Consider the following 23,493-nt stretch of genomic DNA (forward strand, 5'->3'; position numbering starts at 1 on the left):
ATAAAAAAAATTCCTTCCAGTAGCACCTTAAAGACCAACTAAGTTAGTTCTTGGTATGAGCTTTCGTGTGCATGCACACTTCTTCAGATAACGATGGACTTCCATTTCATGCGGCTCAATGTGGTGCCTTCCATGGTTCCAGTTACAGGTAGGTAGCCGTGTTGGTCTGCCATAGTCAAAATAAAAAAATTCCTTCCAGTAGCACCTTAAAGACCAACTAAGTTAGATCTTGGTATGAGCTTTCGTGTGCATGCACACTTATTCAGATAAGTGTTGGATTTTACTCATTAACTTTGATTTACCGATTAACAAAGCGAAGTTGGGTGTGAAGAATGAACACTCACACTTTACATTGTGGGTGCCCTTTGCGGGATCGCGCGTGGTGCTACAATTCACAGGGAACTTACTGGCAAACAGCGACTGGCCTGCCTCTCAGTGTTAATTTTGGGAGGTTCACACCCAGCCACAGTAGTCAAGTTTCATTGCTGGGAGGTGGGGCCAGTCCCATATAGCAATCACTTGTGTGATCCTTGGGTTCTCGCCAAACCATGGGAACCCCAAAAGGCATACTCTTCCGTTTTCCTTTTGTCCAGTCTCTAAGCATTTACTCACAATTGTGACAAACAATATGCAGAGCCCATTTCTTGTCTTAGTCGCCCAGGGGAATTTCAAAACAGCTTTTATAGGCACGCCTCACAAATGCTGTTATATTGCATCTTTTACAAGGAAATGCGTAGCAGCCACATACGTAACAAAAGGCATCAGGCTTGTTTACACATTTTTGTCTACTTGAAGAAGCCATGGTCCGATCTGAAAAAATGCAAATATTTAGGTTACAAAACTATACAAATAAAGAAAAAATAAGTTTGCAAAACAATAATTACCATGTGGTTAGGGTAGATCAACGTGTCAGTGTCCACTTATCCCCAGTGTAAATATGACATATTGGCAAAAGTCAGAAATTGAAAGATAACTATAGCATGTACATGAAAATCGATTTCAGATTTGAAATCAGCATTGAAAGAACATATAAGAACAGTTGAAAAATCTCATGCAACAGAAAATGAAAAAAAAAAAAAGTTTCCCAGTGTAATGGGTGTTACTGATCATGCAGTGAAAGGTTGTCAGTGAACTACCCTGAGTGTGGGGATAAGGTATGGGCTGGGCTGATTGCTACACTGACGTCTCGCAGAGCAGGCCCATATCCCATTTACCCTGGGGAGCCCCAGTTGCCACGGCTGGGGGGCTGGGAGGGATACATGCCAAGGCCTAAGACAAGGTCTTCCTACATTCGGAAGTTTAATAAAGTTGTGGTCTAATTTTAATTCCTTATAACGTTAGAGTCTTTATTCCTTCCTTATGATCCCTGGGGGCTGGGGCTGTCGCCACCTGGTCACACAAATGGTCACAGGAGAAATGGCTTGAGTACAGATAAAATGAATGTCTTTGCAGGAATATTATTTCTATTTCTGTCAATATCATTAAAAATTCCACCAAGGATAATAATAATCATCATCATCATCATCATCATCATCATCATCATCATCATCATCTTTTATTTGTATCCTGCTCTCCCCAGCCGAAACCGGGGAAATTCTGCAAGGTAATATTAGCAAACTTGTTTCTAACGGGGAGGTTTTCAGATTTACATTTAAAGCTACTCAGCTGAAAATAAAAGATGATGGAATGGCCATACCTAAAATTAGGCAGTAATGTTAACTGCCGTGGTTCAATGGTCTGAACATTTTAGCTCTCACTGGGCAAGGGGTCAACAAGGAGTTCCAGCACTGCTAAATGAATGGATGTGGAAGAAAGGGGAGAATCCAATAGTTCAACCTAATGCAATTAGGGTTCAATAAATGGAGACTTGGGGCACAGTTAAAATGCCCTTAGGTCCAGAAGTCTCACCCCTTCTGCTCATTCCTTTAATAAATTCTTTTTGGCAAGCTAGGACGTATGGCTATAAAAAAGATTAACATGGATATATGTTTTCTTCAAACTGGTAAATTTAACTGAATGTGACAATCTGACTCACTCTCTCAGTATCTGAGATTTGATGTATCAAAAGCTTCCTTATAAGAATTCTAAGATAAGGTGGCATATTAGCTCACTTACAAAATTCAAAAGTATATTAATTAACTGGAATTCTCAAAATGGCTTGCAATCTAACATACACAATAGGTGGAGTATGAGAATGTTCAAAATATTACAGTGGTACCCCGCAAGACGAACGCCTCGCGAGACGAAAAACTCGCAAAACGAAAGGTTTTTTCGTTTTCGAGTTGCCTCGCAAGACGAATTTCCCTATGGGCTTGCTTCGCAAAACGAAGCTTGCCCCGGGGACAGCGGGTCTTCTCTTTTGAAGCAAGGGGCTGCGGGGAGATAGCGATCTCCCCGCAGCCCCTTGCTGCAAAAGAGGTCCGGGGGCAGCGGGAAGCGAAGCGCTTCTTCCCCGCTGCCCCCGGACGTCTTTTGCAGCAAGGGGCTTCGGGGAGATCGCTATCTCCCCGCAGCCCCTTGCTTCAAAAGAGGTCCGGGGGCAGCGGGAAGCGAAGCGCTTCTTCCCCGCTGCCCTCAGACCTCTTTTGAAGCAAGGGGCTGCGGGGAGATCGCTTCTCCAGGTGCTCCGAAGCCAGGCGGGGGGCAGGGGACACCTCCCGCCGCCGCGGGGACACCTTTTGAAGGCAGGTGGGGGGGGAGCAAAGACTTTCGCCCCCCGCCCACCTTCAGAAGAGGTCCGGGACCTCTTCTGAAGGCTGGCGGGGGGCAAAAGTCTTTGTCCCCCCTGCCTGCCTTCCCAGGGGCTTTTAAATCGCCCCGGACAGCGGAGAAGTCCTCCGCTGTCCGGGGCGATTTTAAAATGCCGCCCGCCAGCATTTTAAGATCGCCCGGACAGCAGAGAAGTCCTCCGCTGTCCCGGGGTTTTTTAAAATGCTGGGGGTGGGAAGAAAAGCCCTTGTCCCCCCCCCCAGCCTTCAGAAGAGGTCCGGGGACAGACTGTCCCCGGACCTGGTCTGAAGGCGGTTTCCCTAGGAACGCATTAATTGATTTTCAATGCATTCCTATGGGAAACCGTGCATCGCAAGACAAAAAAACCGCAAGACGAAGAGACTTGCGGAACGAATTAATTTCGTCTTGCGAGGCACCACTGTATATCGATGTTGCAGCTAAGGAAAATTTTTTTTAATAAGATCTTATATTTAAGTCATTGGTCTTCAACTGTGTAACACCCTCCCATCAGATGTTAAGGAAATAAAGAACTATCTGACTTCTAGAAGACACCTGAAGGCAACCCTGTATTGGGAAATCTAATGTTTTACATTTTTTTATGTGCTGTATGTAAGTCGCCCAGAGTGGCTGGGGAAACCCAGCCAGATGGGCAGGGTAGAAATGTTGTTGTTGTTGTTGTTGTTGTTGTTGTTGTTGTTGTTGTTGTTGTGTGGGTCATGGCCTGATCCAAGGTGGGTAAAAATAGGAGCACTACAGGGGACTTCCGGGTTAGCGCCACCGGCAATGGCGGGCTTCCTCTGATCTGGAGGAACATGCTCCGTGAAAATCAGGGTCTGGACCGCCACGGCGAGGCAGAGACCCATCAAAAACCACAGGCGGGAGAAGCCTGTGGACCTGGGATTCGGCTGGCACCTTTAGCGCCTCCCCTACTCGCGGGGAAACCCGGCTACAGGGATCCGGAGCGACGTGGGGTGAGCGGCGCGGTGCTTCGAATCGACTGCTCTTTTTACGGAGTGAAGCCGCATTGCTGTTGTCGGAGAGCGCTGACTTTTTTCCTGTGGACAATTGGACTGTAAACAAGTACCCATGAGTAGAACGGAAAATTGGATTACTAAACTTCGTAATTTGGCACCGGAGCGGGAAGGTCTAAACAGGAAGTCCGCCTTCCGCTTTTGTAAACAGCTTGAAGCAAAGACATCGCAAGCTAAAGTCTGGAAAGTCATCTGTAAAGGACTAAATTTCCATAGGTTAAAACTACAAACCCCCCTTGGAAGCAGGAGAAGAGGGAGGAAATCTTAAATTGTTCAAGCCTGCAGGAGAGGGAGTAAAGAAAGATAAATTTCTATCGTCTTGAACCTGGGAACGGGCTGTCAAAGATAGACGTTTGGGGAAAGTTCATTGACTGTGAATAATGTGTGTTGACAGATAGTTAAATAAAAGAAACATATTGACTCCAATGTTTCCTTTTGCACTAAAAAGGAACAAAGATTTGAAAAACGAAAGTAATTTTGTTGCTGGATCTGCTTGTAAAAGGATGGATACAAATAGAAATTGTTTCCTCTAGAGGGAGCTTTTGAACTGTTGTTGGAGTGGACCTGGGGAACTTTACAGCTGTAGAAATTAGAGATCGTGAGAAACAGGCTCTGACCTTGGATAAGAATGTTGACACAGGAAACCTTAGTGTCTGCTTTGTGCAGGACAAGTGCTTTGTTGGAGCAGCTTCATGCGAAGATGGATTTGATGACTACTGCAATTGATAATTTCGGTCAAACAGTGACCACTGATATAGAACCTGCTCAACAACTGACCCAGGAATCTGCCCTGACAGGGCAAGTTGATGAGAAGACAAAGGAGGAGGTTGTTGTTGAATCTCAAGTAATACAAGCTGAGAGAGATGCGGCCCTGCAGGAGCATAAGCTGTCGTTTCTGAGGACTGAATCTGGAGTGAGGCAGACTTGGAGAGACGGAGTCCTGTTGGGACTGGAGATGGCAAGTTGGTCAGATTCTCCTATGCAGGGATGCTCTGACCTTTGGGATTTGGTTTTGGGCCAGGAGGAGATTGGAGTGGTCGAGGCACTCAACTTTGGAGGGGCATTGAAGTATGTTTTGGAATACTTTTTGGATTTTAGTGCTAACCATGGAGAACGGGCTGACCGGCCGAGAAGGGATAAAGACACTCTTAGGTTGTTCCCCCGAGATCTACTCCTCAGAGACAAAGGAAGGAAATTAAGAACAAGACCAGCAGAAGACAAAGTAAAGTGCAGGTACAATTATGAAGAAGATCTGCAGAAGGGACATGGAAAAGAGTTAAGAGCCTCAGACATAAGATCACCAGGTTGATGGACTAGATGGAACAGATAGAAAGGACTGACAGAACCCGAGACCAGGAAGAAGAGACGGTGGATGAAGATTGGCAGAAAGCTTAAAAATTCATTTAGAGAAATATTGCAAAATTAACGACTGTTAGGAAAATCTTGGAATGAAACTATTAGGCTTTAGTAGAAATGTTATAAGGAGTTATGTATAAATAAGTTTTTAAGTTCTAGGGTTTTTTATGGTAAGATAAGGCTAAAATAAATTAAGACAACTAAAGGACAGAATATATTGAAAGATGGAAAGGATTTGCTGAGATAATTAATAATTAGAATACAAAAAAGGGAGGTGTGAGGAGGTTGAGGAAACAAGTTAATGAAGATAAGGCTATGGGAATATTGGATTTGTTTTTAAATTTATTTTCTTGTTCTTGTTTTTGATTTTGGTGTATTGTATGTTTGATACTTTTTATTTTCTTTTTATTGATTTGTATTGTTTAATCTCTTTTTTCTTTGCTTTTCCTTCTTCTCTTTTTTCTGTAACTTTAAATTCCCAATAAATATCATTTTAAAAAAGAGAAAAAGCAAAAACAAAACAGGAGCACTACAATCATGCAAATTTATTAGTAGTAGTAGTAGTAGTAGTAGTAGTAGTAGTACTATTCCCCCTTTTTTCTTCTGACAGAATGCAAGGCAGTTTACAGATAAAAACAGAACCACAAAAAGTCTGTGTGTGTGTGTGTGTGTGTGCGCCCAAAAGCATGTTTGGGCTAAAAGTGTGTCAAGGGTCTGAAAAGCATGAACGCTACTGATTTAAGGTATTGTACACCACGTAAGTTGCAAAAATGTATAAGTTCACAAACAGTGCAATCATATGAAAATGGGAAGCTGCCTTATCCCGTTGGTTCGTCTAGCTCAGCCTTGTCTGTGCCCTGATTGGAAGTGGCTCTCCAGGGATACAGATGGGAATATTCACAGCTTCACCTGCATATGCAAGGAATAGAACCAAAGACCTTCTGCATGCAAAGATTATTGTGAGTCGAGGACCCTCTACCCGCTTGAAGATAAGAAAGACACAAGAATGCAGTGTATTAGGTTTGTTGTTGTTTAGTTGTGTCTGACTCTTTGTGACCCCATGGACCAGAGCACGCCAGGCACTTCTGTCTTCCACTGCCTCCCGCAGTTTGGTCAAACTCATGCTGGTAGCTTCGAGAACACTATCCAACCATCCAGTCCTCTGTCGTCCCCTTCTCCTTGTGCCCTCCATCTTTAACAACATCATGGTCTTTTCCAGGGAGTCTTCTGTTCTCATGAGGTGGCCAAAGTATTGGAGCCTCAGCTTCACTGTAATCTGTATATTAGGTTAATGGGTTAAAAAAGGTTAATGGGTTATATTAGCTTAATGGGTTAAAAAAGGCCACAGCTTTATTGATTACAGCATGTGAGTGGTATTGGCTTCGGCATTGGATAAAACAACAGAGCGTGTCTCCACCCCCTCAGGAAGGGGTGAGTCTATCAAGGGTTAACCACCAGTAGGAGGAGCCTGTTGATGCAAATACGACTGTAAGCTCCCCCTGATGTCACCGGGGAAACCGACGAAACCCAGCAGCGCAATGAGAGGGCAGCACTGCCGCGGCCGCATTTGAGCGGCTAAACCCCGCCCCCAAGCCTCCGCCCAATTGGTTGGCTGCCAGGGGGTGCAGCACGGCAGCCGGGACAGCTGAGCAGGGGCTAAAACGCCCCCTGCCAATGCAGGAAATGGCTCCCGCTCACAACTCCTCCCCTCTGACTCTATGGCTATGTCTCTTCCCTGTGCATGTCTACTCAGAAGTAAGTCCCACTGAATTTAATTGGGTTCTGTCAGTGCTTTTTTTCTGGGGGGACGCAGGGGGATGCATAACCCTAAACACTTTGTGAATCTAAGTTTGGCCTCATTGAGGGGCAGTATTTCAATATAAGTAAGAATATAAGAGTACCCCTAAACATTTTATTTTATTTTTTAGAAAAAAAGCACTGGGTCCTGTTGAGTTTATTCCCAGTTAAGTGAGAATCCTAACAGGGCAGTTCTGTTTTGAGATACTCAGAAATTAGTCCCCATTTAGTGCAATGGAACTTACTCTCACAGACTTGGACATTTAATTGGCGATCTGAATGAAATTATGCAAACTTTTAGCATATTGGGTACATTCCAAAAAATATTCTGGAATGATGTGATCCATAAAATTTGTAAAATTACACAGAGCAGTTGTATCATCAGGGAGACAGAATACGGCACTACATAATAATTACAGAAAAGAATGGTTGGGAATATGTTGGCAGTCACCCGGATATTGATAGCTAAATATTGGAAGAGACAACCTACTCCTTCTTTAGATATCTGGCATAGAATACAAATGCATAAAATATTGTAGTATAAGAAACACTTGGAAGGTACTGCAATGAAAAAGACTCATTAAAGTGTTATTATAAATATAACTGGTTCTAGAATAAAAAAGCTCAATATAAAAACATTGCGCACAAAGTCGTGCAAGTGTTATAGGTTATAAGAAAGTAAATGAGAGCTGTGGTTATTATACAAACAAGCAACTGTAATTGTATCATTGATTATTGAAGAAATTATGGCATTACAGAAACACATAGTTGGATAAATAAAATTAGCTTCAATTTGCAATTGTGTAAATCCTCTGAAGGAATCTCGATATGAACTATGGAGAAAAAGGAAACTAGAGAAATGGAGTAACTTGTGCAAAAGGTGGGGAAATGAATCTGGAGAGCTCATTCGACAACAGGTTTGCATAACTTGTGACCAACAAAGCACAATACCACATCTTAACCATGTACATTACTGTCTCCCGTGTGCAAGGCAGCCCACATGTTTCTGTAATCATAGCAGAAATGTGGGAGGGGGGATATCAAGTACCTGGTGGGCTGTTTTGTTTGATCACAGACGGGTGGTACAACCTAGAGAAACTGTGGTTTATGCATTATTTGTTATAGTGTCCTAGATTTAATCTCTGACTTCTGTAGTGAAAACATCTCAGGTAGCAAACTGGGGGGTGGGGTGGGTTGTTGTAATGTTGCTAAGGCTTCCGTTGCCAAAGATATGAGTCTCCAGATTCATAATGCTCACATCAAATAAAAGGTGAGCATTACAAACCTCGAACTCTTCCTTGGATCAGAGCTTAATCCAAACAGGAGAAGACTTCCCTGCTTCAGTTTGCCCCCAACACCCATCAAATAACTGAACCTTTTGACAGAGTGCTGTCAAAGATGTTCATTAAAAAAAACACCAGTACAAGGATTTTGGCTTAGCCTTGTACATAATATATAAAGATAAGTCCCAGCTGTATTCATCTGTAACATCGGTACTTCTTTGAAAGATCTGTGTCAAATGGCAATATATTCTGGCTTAATATCCATTTTCATCTCTAGACTCACTGCCTTCATCATCTATCATCGTACAGAAACTGTCATTGACACTGGTGTCAGAACAAAGAGTGGAATCTCTAGGAACATCACCCATCCTCAGGGAAAACACAAAACATTGTTGGGCAGTGGGAAGGGGCCAGTAATCCCGTCAGCTGCAATCTCTTTCATGAGTTTTGATGACACAACCTGTTGGCAGCCCCTGTGCTGAATCTTGATAGGAAGAAGAGGTACAAATCCTGGGGCCAATGTAAGAGCCCTCCCAAAAGCCCTCCCAAAACCTTGCCAGGTGGAAAGCAACAGCTTCTTGTCAGGTTAAAAATCTTTGTCACACGTGTCCTGAACCCCCAGCCTACCCGGCGGCAAGTGCCAGCATGGGGTAGTGGTTAAGAGTGGTGGACTTGTAATCTGGTGAACAGGGTTCGCTTCCCCACTCCTCCACATGTGGCTGCTGGGTGACCTTGGGCTAGTCACACTTCTCGAAGTCTCTCAGCCTCACTCATCTCACAGAGTGTTTGTTGTGGGGGAGGAAGGGAAAGGAGATTGTTGGCCGCTTTGAGACTCCTTAAAAGGTAAAGGGACCCCTGACTGTTAGGTCCAGTTGCAGATAACTCTGGGGTTGCGGCGCTCATCTCGCTTTACTGGCCGAGGGAGCCAGCGTACACCTTCTGGGTCATGTGGCCAGCATGACTAAGTCACTTCTAGCAAACCAGAGCAACACACGGAAATGCTGTTTACCTTCCCGTCGGAGCAGTACCTCTTTATCTACTTGCACTTCATGCTTTCAAACTGCTAGGTTGGTAGGAGCAGGGACCAAGCAACGGGAACTCACCCCGTCGTGGGGATTCGAACCGCTGACCTTCTGATCGGCAAGTCCTAGGCACTGTGGTTTAACCCATAACACCACCCAACTCATTAGGGTACTGATAAAGTGGGATATCAAATCCAAACTCGTTCTTCATATGCAGTATGTCAAGTCCAAAGTTCCACAGCCAGGAAGCACAATCTCTTAGAGGTTCTGGAGCATCCAAGCGAAGGTCCATCAACACGGGCAGTTGAGCAGACACAGCACCTCAACTTTGCTTTCCCTTTTATACCTTGCATGTTGATTGCAGAAAGCCCCACCTGGGTTGTGGGCCCTTACCTGCCTCAGTCTCCCAGAGCGTACCTCTCACTGCTCCCTATGCCTCAGAGCCCGCCTAGTTTGTGGAGACGGGGAGCCTCTCTCTGGCTCTGATGAGCAGTCCTGCTCTTCTGGTCCCTCGCACTGATCCCCATCCCCTCGCTGTCCTCTGTCATCCTGTGAGTGCTTTCTGCCACCCCAGCCTCTCCTTTCCCATCCCCAGTTTACCCCAGTAGGTCCCAGTTGCAGCTACACCCCTTGTCGGAATCCCCTTCCTCCTCCCCATTCTCCTGCCCATTCGTGACAGCACCCCGGCCTCCACCAGATGCTATACTCCAGTGTTTCCCAACCTTTTTTGGGCAAAGGCACACTTGTTTCATGAAAAAAATCTCGAGGCACACCACCATTACAGCCCCGTGACGTCAGCGCGCAGCGTCACGCCGGGAGGGACGCACGAAAGTGTAAGTTTCAATTTTTTCCCCTCCCCCTTGCCTTCCTTCTGTGCCAACCGCCAAAAAGCCAAGAATCGCGGGACCGCCGGCGGAGGGGGGGAGGGCGAGCGGAGGCAGCGGCGAGCCCCGTTCCTCCCCATCCGCCCCATTCCGTGCAAGGAGCGCGAACAGGTGTGAGAAGGGGGTCAAACCTGCGGGTCGGTGCCGGGGAACCTCCAAGCTTTGGGGGTGGGGGGCAGGAGGCAGCAAAGCGAGGCAGGAAGGAGAGCGCGGCTTGGTGAAGTACCGTATTTTTCGCTCTATAACACGCACCCGACCATAACACGCACGTAGTTTTTAGAGGAGGAAAATCCGTAGGCATGCCACCCGTAGGCATTCCCTCCATAACACGCACAGACATTTCCCCTTACTTTTTAGGAGGAAAAAAGTGAGTGTTATGGTGCAAAAAATATGGTACTCGGCGGCGAAAGCCAGCAGGTCCGGCGGCTGGTGCCGCAGCACCTCCACCGTGTAGCCCTGCAGCAGCTCAGTCAGACCTGGCGGGATCTCGATGCTCATCTTGCAGCCGAGGCGCGCGGGAGACTCAACGGACGGGCCCGGGAGAGAGAGAGAGAGACACGACGGAGAGAGAGCGGGAGTCCCTGCTCGCCGCCGCCGCTACAACTACTGTGGCGGTTGGTCGTGGTCGCCGCCGCCGCCGCCCACCTCTATCTATCTCTCCCTCTCAGCTTTCTACACGGGCCTGGAGCCGGAGCTGGGGGGTGGCCGCCACCGCTTTCTCCGCCTCCACGTCCTGCCTCCTCCTCCTCGAGCCCTCCGTCAGCCCTGAGGGAACCGCCGCTCTCTGACACGCGAGAAAGAGAAAGGAACGGAGCGGCGGGGTAGTCGGGGGAAGGAGGGGCCGGAACGGAAGCGCGAGGCGAGCTGCGCATGCCCAGCAGGAAGCGGCGGAGAGCGCCACAGAGAGAGAGAGAGAGAGAGAGAAGCAAGGGAGGGCGGGGAGTGGGCGGGAACACGCTTCATGCGTCACAATAACGGACAAGGGGCGCTCGAGGGATAGATTAGGACCTAATTTGACTTTTACAAAAAAAAAAAATCTTTTTAATTTTTCCCACGGCACACCAGGCAACATCTCGCGGCACACTAGTGTGCCGCGGAACAGTGGTTGGGAAACACTGCTATACTCTGTAGGTCCCTGATATCCACATTCCATTGCCATTAAGCATGCTCAGTACCCACTGGTACAAAGTTATGCACCAAAGAAAATCCCCTGTGTTGAAAAACAGAACACTCTGAACAACAACACGGCGGCTAATAATATACTGACAATATATTTTTATAACACTGTACTGTTTCAAAATTCATAAACAGAAGACATATAATATGTGCATGGAGTCACAAACTAATAAGAATCGAATAAATGTTCCATGAACAGGAATGGTAGGAGTGGTAAGTCACTGTCAAAGGCAGAATGCCTTTCCACAGTCAATATCCTGCAAACGTGAGGTGATGGGTGCTCCAAACGTCGCAATAGGGTGCTCTGAGCACAGCAGCAGCAGACAGTGCCCTTCTTCCAGGATAATGAACTGTTTCAATGATAAATCTTCATCAGCTAGCAATAATATGAAATGAAAATCATTACATCCAAATACAGCCCAGTGAAAAAAATGACAGGCCTTCATGTTAATTAACCAATAATAAATACATACCAAATTACTAGACCTCAAAGGTACATCAAATGGCCATGGATCAGCTGTCACTAAAAAGTGTAGTAAACTGGTGCTATTGGCAAAATCCTAGTGGAATTATAAAGGCGCTCAACAGATGCAATGAATCACATAGAATTACAGGAAATGTAAAGGTACAGTCTCTGAAATATAGCAAAGAACAGGCATAGGCAAACTCCGGCCCTCCAGATGTTTTGAGACTACAATTCCCATCATCCCTGACCACTGTTCCTGTTAGCTAGGGATGATGGGAATTGTAGTTCCAAAACATATGGAGGGCTGGAGCTTGCCTATGCCTGGCAAAGAACATACAAACAGTAGCCATCTTGACAGAAAACTTAAACAAAACAATTAAAATCTAATTCAGTATTTAGACCCCAGGGGTGCAGAGGTTTAAACAGATAAATCAGCCTGGTTTCTTGTTGGTGCAGTAATTTGACGTACCGTAATCTCTCCTCATCCCAGCTTTTTTCTGATTAACCCATACGACTGTGTAGAGTAGAGTAGATTTGTATCTGCATGATGGTGTTCTACAACGTGCTCAACTAGAGGTGCCTCCATTCTTACCATCTGCTTCTTATTCAATATTTACAGAGAGAGTCTTGGGAATGCAGCCTGCTGGAATAATGGCGTTGTCCTGAGTAAATCTCCACTACCCCCCTTCTCTCCCACTTCCTCATTCGCCAATACCACCACCATCTCTACGGTTGCCACTTAAGGCTATCTGTCTCTAAGCTCTTTGCTCTCCTACTTTTAAGGCTTGCCGGGTTCTGGGAGATGGGGGGTCTGGGATGCTTTCTAGTGATAACGTGTCAGCCAGCTGCTCTGGCTCTGCCTCCTCCTCTCCCATTATTTCCCAGCTTTCCCCCTCATCTTCCTCTGAGCTATGACCTGCCTTAAACCCCTGTTGTAATTCTGAACTGTCTTCTTCTTCCCTGGATGGGTCAGGCTGGGTTATTATTATTATTATTATTATTATTATTATTATTATTATTATTTGTTTATACCCCGCCCATCTGGCTGGGTTTCCCCAGCCACTCTGAGCAGCTTCCAGCAGAAAATTAAAATACAATGATTCATCAAATATTATAAGCTTCCCTAAAGAGGGACGTGGGTGGCACTGTGGGTTATACCACAGAGCCTAGTACTTGCTGATCAGAAGGTCGGTGGTTTGAATCCCCCCGACGGGGTGAGCTCCCATTGCTTGGTCCCTGCTCCTGCCAACCTAGCAGTTCGAAAGCACGTCAAAGTGCAATTAGATAAATAGGTACCGCTCTGGCGGGAAGGTAAACGGCGTTTCCGTGCGCTGCTCTGGTTCGCTGCCTTCAAATGTCTTCTAAAAGTCTGATAGTTGTTTATGTCTTTGACATCTGATGGGAGGGCATTCCACAGGGTGGGTGCCACTACTGAGAAGGCCCTCTGTCTGGTTCCCTGTAGCTTCGCTTCTCACAGAGGGAACTGCCATAAGGCCCTTGGCGCTGGACCTCAGTGTCTGGGCAGAATGATGAGGGTGGAGATGCTCCTTCAGGATAGGCGGTCTCCGCTATTTCTCCTCTGCCCAGTCCCTGGCAACTGGGTCCTTTCCAAGGTTGCTGTTTAGACCTAAACTCTTTTGCACATCTGCAAACCTTGGGGTTTTGCTGAGCATGCTGATACCTCCTCCTTGTTCCTCAAAGATGCTGCTTTGGCTGCGGACTTGTTGACACTCACCAGCAGATTTCGTTCTCGGGGAAGTGATCGGTTCAAGAACCCAGGTATGGCAACAAATCTGCCTTCCCAACTGCCATGATATTATTAGGAAGGCAAATACTGTGCAGTGCTGTCGGCTATTATTTTCTCAGGTGTGCATCTGTATCGTATCTGTATCCAACCTGTGCTGGGTACTGGATGTTTAGCTTCCAATCTAGAACTGGAATCATGCTCACAGCTGTTGACGGCTGAAATGTTTACTTCTATACATAGTACCCTGTTGCATATTAAAGATTCTTGTTTCTGCTTGACGCTGTTTCTGCTTGACGCTTCACATGTTGCTAATGTGATCACTTTCTACCTTTGAGTAATGTGGCAATTCTCTACTCATGTACCACTCTCAGTTTATTGTGTGTTTATTTGTTTCTTTCACATGGAAAATTCGATAAATATTTAATTAAAACTAATGAATGCAATGCTGTAAAACTAGACTAGAAACAGAAGTGCAATCTCAGGGATGCTCATATTTTCTAAATGGGTATTGAAATGATTTATAATTAAGTCAAGAAAACTATAATAAAGTTGGGAGTTATGAAATACGATGCTATCTGAAAATGAAGTACTTACATTAATTCACCAACTGGCAACAGAGAGCTGTAGCAGTAAGTGATATCATGAAAGATTAAAAAATTGAACTTACCTAAGGAAGAAAAAATAGAATTATTAGATAAAAGTGGCTGTAGCATAAATTATTCTATTCCCAAACCAACCCCCCTATAAGCCATCTGAATTTTTATGATGCAAGTACCGTGAAAGGGCATAATTGGAGCTGAAGGGGTCAAATAATTTGCCAAGTGATTAAACTGTTGCAATTTATTAGAGTTTTAATGCAATATTTCCCTGGGATATATATAAAAAGTTTTATAATGTGTAATATAGCAATTTTATAACTAGTGATCAATACAACCCTAATGGTAATAACCTGTTCTGAAATTTATAATCTCATTTCACATTGTGTTTACGTTCCAATGTTGGGACGATAAAAAAGCTTGAATATCCTTGCTTAGAGAAATGTCTTTAAGAAACCAATGTTTTCTTCATTGGTACCGGTATATTATTTTCGTAATGCATTGGCCTGTGGATTTGGAGGAGGGGAAGTATACAGAGGATCGCTGTCATGCCTAAGCCCCACTGAAATGAACAGAAGTAGCACAAAATCAGGGCACAGCCCAATGGGGTTTTAGTTGGAATTACTTATTGTGCTATCACACCAAGAACATTTAAACAATTATGCCTGTGCTAGCAAAAATCTGAAAGTTTTATGGCACACAATCCAAATACAACTGTTTCCTGAGTAACTATTAATCTGTGCGAGAAAAAAAAGTTCACCCAAATGGTGCCTAATAAAAGCTAGGTGAATCACAGAGAAAGCACAGGCATATTAACCTCATTGGGCCTAGCTCAGACCTGTATAAATTTTAAATCACCCAGACTCACTTCCATAAAGCAGCATGCTCAACACGCAAGCCTCGTAGACCTTCATCTTGGTACTGGACGTTTACATCACATACTCCCATCCTCTTTTGGCAAGGCGAGCCATTGCCATAGCTACCTTGCCAATACATTTGTCCAGCACAGCATCGATGGAGAGGGTGCTGGTTATGGTGGAACCCAGGTAGACAAAAACCTCTACCACCTCATGCATGCGTTCACCTATGCTGATGCATGGAGGGCTGGTGACATCCAGACCCAGGATATTGGTCATTGTCAGACTGTTGTTAAGGCCGAACTCCCTGGAGGATTGGGCAAGACAGCTGATGAGTCTCTGCAGAGCTTCCTCGAAGTGTGTGGTCAAGGCTGCATTATCTGCAAACAACATCCATTGGATGAGGACCTTCCACATTTTTGACTTGGAGTGCCAGGTTGAACAGATGTCCGTTGCTCCTTGAAGACATAAGAGAACAACAGAGAGAGAAATATGCCAAAGAGAGTTGAGGTGAGAACATATCAGTCTCTACAGCCACAGCAGGCGCCGTAACCTTTGAACAGTTTGACCTTTGATAATCAAAGGTCTCCCAAGACAGATGGATGGCAACAACAATCAGGTTAAATGCAGCCACCAGAGGTTAAATAAGGCTACAGGCCTAATTCCACTGACCTGGGAGCAAGATCCATTGAATTCAACAGGGCTAAATTTCTAATAGACATGGTTTGGGCTGAACTGTAAATCTGCTTTTGTTGCCTATTTGGGGTCATAAAAAACATGGGTTACAGACTACCTATATGAATGGTGAACTGCACTGTGGTCTTAGAGTGTAACCAGTTGTATAGGCTTGGTCTTGTCATGGATGATACATGGAGAAAAGCAGAGGGAGGAGAATCTTTATAGAAAGATGGTTGCCAGGATCAGATCTGGAAAATATAACAAAACACACACACACACACATATGGGAGGAATATTCACCATATTGAAACTTTAACTTCTCTTCTTCTCTTGAAAATCCAACATCTCATCTGAACCTTCCAAATGTATCTTAAATTTTGGAACGTTGCTGTAGGAAAGATTCAGCAGATGCTTAGGGCATTGCAGACACAACACAAAATCTTCATCACCACCACACATGCTTTTTTTGCTGTATCCCTGGTTAGGATCTGAAGTACAGAATGAAACCATGCATTAGTTTCTCACGGTATGTCTTGTTCCCTGGGATCATGTATGTATATGGAGACATGGAGGCAAGGTAATCTAGAAAGTGTGACTTTGTGTGATGACCCTATTTTCTGGAATTCCCTGCACAAAGCAGCTTATCAGATCCATGCTATTGACCTTTTGAGAAGAACAGTTGTTATTTTCTAAAAAGGTAAAAGTCACTAGACCTTCCTGAGTTTTTTTCTGCTAGTTCTGTGCTCTTCCTTTATGATCCTGTGCTCTTCACTGCTCTCTTTTTTCCTTTGTGCAATATTGTTGATTTAAGTGTTCTAATTCATAATGCCAACAAAGGTCCATATAGTTAAAGCCATGGTTTTCCCAGTAGTGATGTATGGAAGTGAGAGCTGGACCATAAAGAAGGCTGATCGCCGAAGAATTGATGCTTTTGAATTACGGTGCTGGAGGAGACTCTTGAGAGTTCCATGGACTGCAAGAAGATCAAACCTATCCATTCTGAAGGAAATCAGGCCTGAGTGCTCACTGGAAGGACAGATCGTGAAGCTGAGGCTCCAATACTTTGGCCACCTCATGAGAAGAGAAGACTCCTTGGAAAATACCCTGACATTGGGAAAGATGGAAGGCACAAGGAGAAGGGGACGACAGAGGACAAGATGGTGGGACAGTGTTCTTGAAGCTACCAGCATGACTTTGACCAAACTGCGGAAGGCAGTAGAAGACAGGAGGCAGTGCCTGGGGTTCTGGTCCATGGGGTCACGAAGAGTCAGACACGACTAAACGACTAAACAACAAATCATGCAGGGTGAGTCTTGTAAAAGACGCCCCATGGAACACGTGTACTCTGTATCCACGGGGCCTCTTTTAAAGGACTCACCCTGTATTTTAATATTTTCATTGTTCTGCTCTCAGTTATTGTTTGGACTACTTGGTTAAAAAGCAGCATGTCAATGGCCTGAGTGGGTAGATAAATGAATGAATATATATATATATATATATGCTTTTCTTCATACAGTTGGATTCGTATGGCAGCACCTCTTTTAGAGATGTAGAAAAGGAATAACATTCTGGGCTGACTTAGATTGCTTGGAGATGGGGCATAATATCATTAGCATCATTATGCATAATAATTTAATCATGCAGTAGTAGGCGTAATTCCATCTGTTTCAACGAGCCACTGAAGAGGCACTTTTTATACTTAGCTAGATTCATGCGGGAGTCTTATGACAAGCTTTCAGTGTGTGATTCAAGTGGGTGTTAAAAAGTCATCCTTATCATCACTGCCTGTTCTGTCACCAAATGATATCTGTCCCGAGACTGAAAAATGGGTGGGGAAAAGGAACCAGCTTTACTATGTCTGGAAGACTCTTGCAAGACTGAAGCCATCTATTATATTGCTTCATGAACCCCACATTAAGAAAACCCAGAAAATAATTATCTAGATTCCTTTCAATCCGGTTTTTGATTTGGATTTAGCTGCTGCAGCTGGTAACTTCAACTAGGAGTTAGGCTGGGAATCTGCATCCTTGTTAACAGCTCTTGTTAACAACAGAGTACCATTCTGGGACACCTTGCTGGGATGGAACTGGTTTTAGTCCTCCCTGCTGGTCTGATCTCAGAAGGTGGTGCTGGGGGGGCTGCTTCTGAACTGCTTGGTCTGGAAACCAAGCCTTATGAAGAACAGTTGAGGGAGCTGAAGCTGAAGCAGGAGAGCAGGATGAGGGAGACACCCAAGATTCTTCACCACCCTGACTCATCTCTGCTTCTTGGTCTCCCTCATCCTGCTTTCCTGTTCCAACTTCAGGTTCTACCTCTGATTCTTGGCTTCTCTCTGCCACAGCCTGTCCCAGCTCACTAAGCCCTGGTACCTCTTCAGCTTCTGACATCTCCTCCTCTCGGTCTGCTCCCTCTTCTCCCTCTGACCACTCATTATTGTCCCACCACCACTCCCTGGGCTCCGAGTCTTCTTCTGTTGGTGCTTCCCCAGTTGGTTCCTTCCACCATTAAAGGTTAAAGGTGGAAGGTGTGTGTCTTATTAGAATTGCTTTTATTATGATGCTGTCAATTACTATGCTGTGTTTTATGTTTGTATCGTTATGCCCTGTAAAACATGTTGTTGATTCTGTATGCCACCCTGAGATCTTTTGATAAAGGGTGGTATTTAAATTGAATAAATCATCATCATCATCATCATCATCATCATAACATAATCCATACAAAGGATCACCAATGTGATTTCAAGCCAGATGGCAGAAAAAAGGGAACTGAATCAAGTGACATCACTTTACCTCAAATAAACTCTGAGCTGCAGAGAGGAGCCAGAAGGGAAAGATGAGCAACCGCTATTCGCTCATAGAGTCATAGAATTGTAGATTTGGAATTGATCCCAAGATTCATCTAGTCCAACCCCCTGCAATGCAGGAACTCAAAAACATCCATTACAGGTGGCCATCCAACCTCTGCTTGAAAACCTCCAAGGAAGGAGAGCCCACAACCTCCCGAGTGAGACTGTTCCACTGTCAAACAGCTCCTACTGCCAGAAAGTTTTCCCTGATGTCCAGTCGGAATCACTTTTCTTGTAACTCGAAAACATTGGTTTGAGTCCTACCCTCCAGGAAGAAACAAGCATGCTCCATGTCACAACCCTTGAGATATGTGAAGATGGCTATCATATCTCCTCTCAGTCTCCTCTTTTCCAGGTTAAACACACCCAGCTCCTTCAACCATTCCTCATAAGGCTTGGCTTCTGGACCCTTGATCATCTTAGTTGCCCTCCTCTGCACACGTTCCAGCTTGTCAACATCCTTCCTAAATTGTGGTACCCAGAATTGGACACAGTACTCCAGGTGTGATCTGACCAAGGCAGAATAGAGTGGGACTATTACTTCCCTTGATCTGGACACTATACTTCTGTTGATGCAGCCTAGAATAGCATTAGCCTTCTTTTTGCTGCTGCTGCTGCATCACACTGTTGACTCATGTTAAGCTTGAAGGTTGCTGCTCCATACTTTTGAAGCCAACAACTATTTCCTCTAGTTGTATGAAGCAGAGCCTGTGCATTTTTAATACCTATGTTTAAGAGCAATCTTCCCCAAATGAAATCCATGAAGCGATTTGGTATTCCATCCTTTATCTGATAAAATAAAACAGGTAAGTGAATCATCAGAAGAATGTTTTCAGACTGTAATCTTATGTGTGCTTACTTGGGAGTAAGCGACGGGTGGATTAACTGCTGGTGTGGCAGGAGAAGTAAGATGAAATTCTTCCTTTTTACCCAACTAAGGCTGCAGTTCTATTCTCACTCAACTGGGAGTAAGTCCCATTCAACCTAGTGGAACACAGTTAGACATGCATAGGAATGTGCCATAGGGCTGCAATCCTAAGCATCCTCCCTATGAAGCAAGTCCTAGTGGCAATGGCAGGAGTTATTTCTAACTAAATATGCATAGGATTATGCATAGAATCCTGTAAAATAACCAGGGGAGGAAGGGCGAGTATTTGAGGGGAGTGACAAAGAATAAACTTACCTTGAAGAATGGCAGATGAAGCTGATGGACTATATGGAACTAGCAGAAATGACCGGCAGAATCCGAGACCAGGGAGAAGGATCGGTGGAAGAAGATTGGAAGAAATTTAAAGATTACCTACAGAAATATTGTAAAATTAAAGAATGTTAGAATGATGTTGGATAGAAATTAAGTGGTTTCCAGCTGTAATGCTTTAAGGGAATATGAAAAAAGGGTTATAAATAGGTAAAAATTTAATGCTATTATTTTTAAGATCAAGATTAGGATAATTAAAGAGGGTAAGGATTTGCTGATTCAACAGATGGAAGTGGAATACAAAAAAGGGAGGTATGAGGAGGTCCGGGAAACAAGCTAAAGGAAAATAAGTATTGGAAAATCTGTGTGTTTTTTAACTATTTTTATATTGTATTTTTGTTAGGTTTTTTTGTTTATATTTTTTGTTGTTATATTTTAAAAAGTCTTAATAAATATCTTATAAAAAAATAAAATAAACTTACCTTGGACATTTTCAGCCAAGTTCCACCCAGTGTTTTCGACGACAAGCAGCAGAATAGCAATGAATGTGGTGGGTGAAAAGTGAGAATGTGAAGATCTTCTTATGCCAATTGTGCACACAGAGAAAAATGAGATTTGAGTGACTTGTTAGCAAGATAATGCCCTCATCTGGACACAGCCTGGATCCTGACAGGAAAGTCTCTCTCTCTCTCTCTCTCTCTCTCTCTCTCTCTCTCCCCTCCCTCCCCAACCCCTCTCTCTTAGTCTTGCCTGGGAGAATTTTTCTTTTTAAACCTCATGGAATCTTAGCTGACAATTTTCTTTCTCTAACTGTCTGTGTGTGATGGCAGCTTCAAAAGTTTGACAACTGCTGTTCAATTTTTTTCTGAAGTTCCAGCTCTTTCATTCTAATTATCTTCCCTCTGAGCCACTGAAAAAACAAGCAAACCCAAACATTCAGAACCCCTGCTGAGAAACAGAACAGCCTTTCTCGATGCTAGAAATATCTTAAATCATATTTATTTTTCTGAAAGTTTACAGTCATGAAACAATGCAAACCGCTTTTTTGCCTTGCTTTCCCCTGAGATATTTTCTGAAGCTCTCGGGTAAACGCAGTCTGATTTGTATGATAATATTACCTTCCAGTTTTCCTGTGCTCCCCTCCCCCCTCTTCCTCCTTCAGATATGACTTTGGGGTATTTCAATCCTTGCCTCCGCATTTTGAATCCAAATGAAAATTTATATATAAGGAGGGAGACCAATGTCTGAACAGTTTCAGGGTGGCGATAAATATTTTACGAAATGTATCAGTATGGTGGAATGACTGGGCTTTAGATTTAAACCAGAGAATTCAAGTCACTTCTCAAATCTATTTCCCATATTATGTGGCAGCAAACCCAGGTTTATTACTTGACTTTGATAGACTCAAGAAAGAACTGCAGCCAATCCTGAATCTTTAATGCAGGCCCAGGGCCCAAATGTGGCCCTCCAAGAGTCTCTATGTGGCCCTCTCTCCCCTGGCCACACTCCCTCTCTGCAAGCCGTGTTGGGAATCCTAGGTGAGATACCCAAACAGTGGAAGTCGTTCCGAGTACTAGTCAAGCACATGGAAACAGTGATAGGTTCAGATAGTTTATTGCTGCAGAAAATAAGGCTCCTTCAAGCCGTTCTGGGTGTAGATACAGTATATACAGATTGTAGAGTTTTGCAGATACTTTGTACTTGAATGTATCTATATGCCTCTGTATCTCCGCTGCTTTAAATTTTGGAAATTTAGGATGTAACACTTGACAACGAACACCAACAGACTGAGGACTCACTAACTAATTGAGCTGGCATACATTAATCACGTATATCGTTGGGGCACTGGGCTGCTTTACCATAGGAACTGGTTTAGCTGATCTTGTACCTGCGATTAGCTCATCGATGGGTGGTTTAGGCTCATAAAGGAAATGAACCACTTCCCATGTCCAGTTACTCCAACAAGCTATGCCTCTTATACTCTGAGTGTTTTTTGTCTGCCTGGAATGTGCTCTTAAACTGTTATTAATGCCACTTGCTTTCTTAGATGGAAGATAGAGATCGGGTTGTGTGAGCATGCAGAGAAACTACCCAACTGTACAGAGGTACAGGTAGAGTGCTGAAAAGAGTTGACCTCATTCATACATTACATTTCTACATTTTGAAAGATACCCTGAGGAGGAGGCGGAGGAGGAGGAAGAGGAGGAAGAGGAGGAAGAGGAGGAAGAGGAGGAGGAGTTGACTTGTTTGGTAATTTTGAGGGAGCGGCAAAATGAGGAACGCTTCCTTATTTACCTTGTTGCTACTAAATGTAGTTACTAAACACTTGCTCTTTTCCATTGCAACACAAAGGACAATGTCTGTCACCACTGGATGCCTGATTGAACATTGCTGCATGAATTGTGCACACCAGTGAGAGGGAGGAGCTCTCAGCAAATTTAGGAAAGTAATTTCTGAAAACAAAGGTTACAGTGGAAGAATGGTTGCTCAACAACGGTGCATCTGGCATTATGTACACATTAGGAACCAGCTTCCATTACGATTTACTATTGCACTCAGTTATTAGTTTCAATGATCTCCAGTTGTCAAAGAGGGCAATTTTCAAGCAGGAATGGGATGGAGGGGAGGGGATTTTTGAGATTTTAATACAGGAAATGAGCATGCTGCTCCACTCCATTAGAAGCACGGAGCCTTTCAAAATGTACAATATTGCTTTTATTTAATTAAAATAAGTTGCTATGGATAGCTTTTATCACTCAGTGGCTTTCCCCTCCCTTTCTGTTGATACACTCTGTCCCTGCAGCTTAAAATAGAATGCTCTTCAAGATATTCCATGCCTTAACTGACTCCCAGAATTATATAGATACCCACTCTCCCATTCTCAGTCTTCAGGCATTGTTAAAAGAATAAAATATTTAGGACTCAGTGTTGAGAATTTGGGAGTGTTTATGCAAACCAGCCTCAGCCACCACCATCCAACTTTAAATATTAACACTGGACTAAATAGCAAGGTTGTGGTGTGCTAGTCTCTTAGCCTCAGCCTGCCTTCCAAATTCCACATTATGTATATAAGAGCACTGGTCCACACTGAAGGGCTGTGGTAAACCATTCCTAGTCTCAGTCCAATCCCAACTTGGATGCATATTAACACCAAACCAAATTGCAGAGCTATAGCAACTAATTCCCTGTCAGCCGTAAGCTTCTTCCAAACTGCAATATGGGAATTGCATCCTGAATTGGCACTGGAATTTACAAAAGGACTATTCCCCCCCCCCCATGTTTTGAAATGCACAAAAAATTAAAAGTTTCACACTACTCAGTTAGAAACAGCAGGAACTCTCTGCACTTCAATCTTATTTGATGTTCTACAGCCATCCTCACTGTGAATAGAACACAAAGAATATAATACGAAGAACCATTCAGGGTGGTGTGGTGGTGAAAATGGGTAGCATGAGACTTTGTGTAACAGAGGCAGATTTCACCACACGCATGGACACTGTTAGAATTCCTGCTCCATGATTGCAGTCATAGGATTGTTGTCTATCACATGACGGTATATGTTTTGACTCCACGCAGTGGGAAGTGACGGAGACAGGATGTTTGTGTTACTGTGTTCTGTGAAGTGGGCCTATTGTCCTTTGTTCTTTTTCTCTTTGCTGTCTGATGCTAGAGAGAGAGGGAGCCATGTTGCAGTGCTCCGTGTGTGTTTATATGTAAATAAAGTAGATTAGCCAAAATGCTGAGTTGCTGAGGTCTGTTACGCATGATGCGCAAACTCTCTGGATCCCTAAGTGTGCCGGTGTTGGTTGGCATTGGTCGCTGTGCTG

General features: G+C 44.1%; 1 protein-coding gene across 4 annotated transcripts; it reads right to left on the reverse strand.

The window, feature by feature from the left end:
* Positions 1–307: 307 nt before the first annotated feature.
* LOC310692404 (uncharacterized protein) lies at positions 308–20,254 on the reverse strand. 4 transcript variants are annotated; one of them, XR_014518762.1, is made up of 5 exons: positions 20,149–20,252; positions 15,924–16,111; positions 15,173–15,403; positions 14,087–14,159; positions 308–810 (listed from the first exon to the last, which is right to left on the reverse strand). XR_014518762.1 is itself a non-coding variant. In XM_083473385.1 (4 exons), exons 1-4 carry the CDS (start codon positions 15,803–15,805, stop codon positions 786–788), a joined length of 396 nt encoding a protein of 131 aa, XP_083329511.1. In that variant the 5' UTR covers positions 15,806–15,811; the 3' UTR covers positions 308–785. The 4 variants fall into 4 exon arrangements, 1 of the variants encoding a protein (XP_083329511.1); XR_014518761.1 differs by lacking the exon at positions 15,924–16,111 and having other exon boundaries at positions 20,149–20,254; XM_083473385.1 differs by lacking the exons at positions 15,924–16,111; positions 20,149–20,252 and adding an exon at positions 15,739–15,811.
* Between the last annotated feature and the right edge of the window lie 3,239 nt (positions 20,255–23,493).

Source organism: Podarcis liolepis (assembly GCF_965112155.1).
Source record: "Podarcis liolepis genome assembly, chromosome: 13".
Taxonomy (NCBI): Eukaryota; Metazoa; Chordata; class Lepidosauria; order Squamata; family Lacertidae; genus Podarcis; species Podarcis liolepis.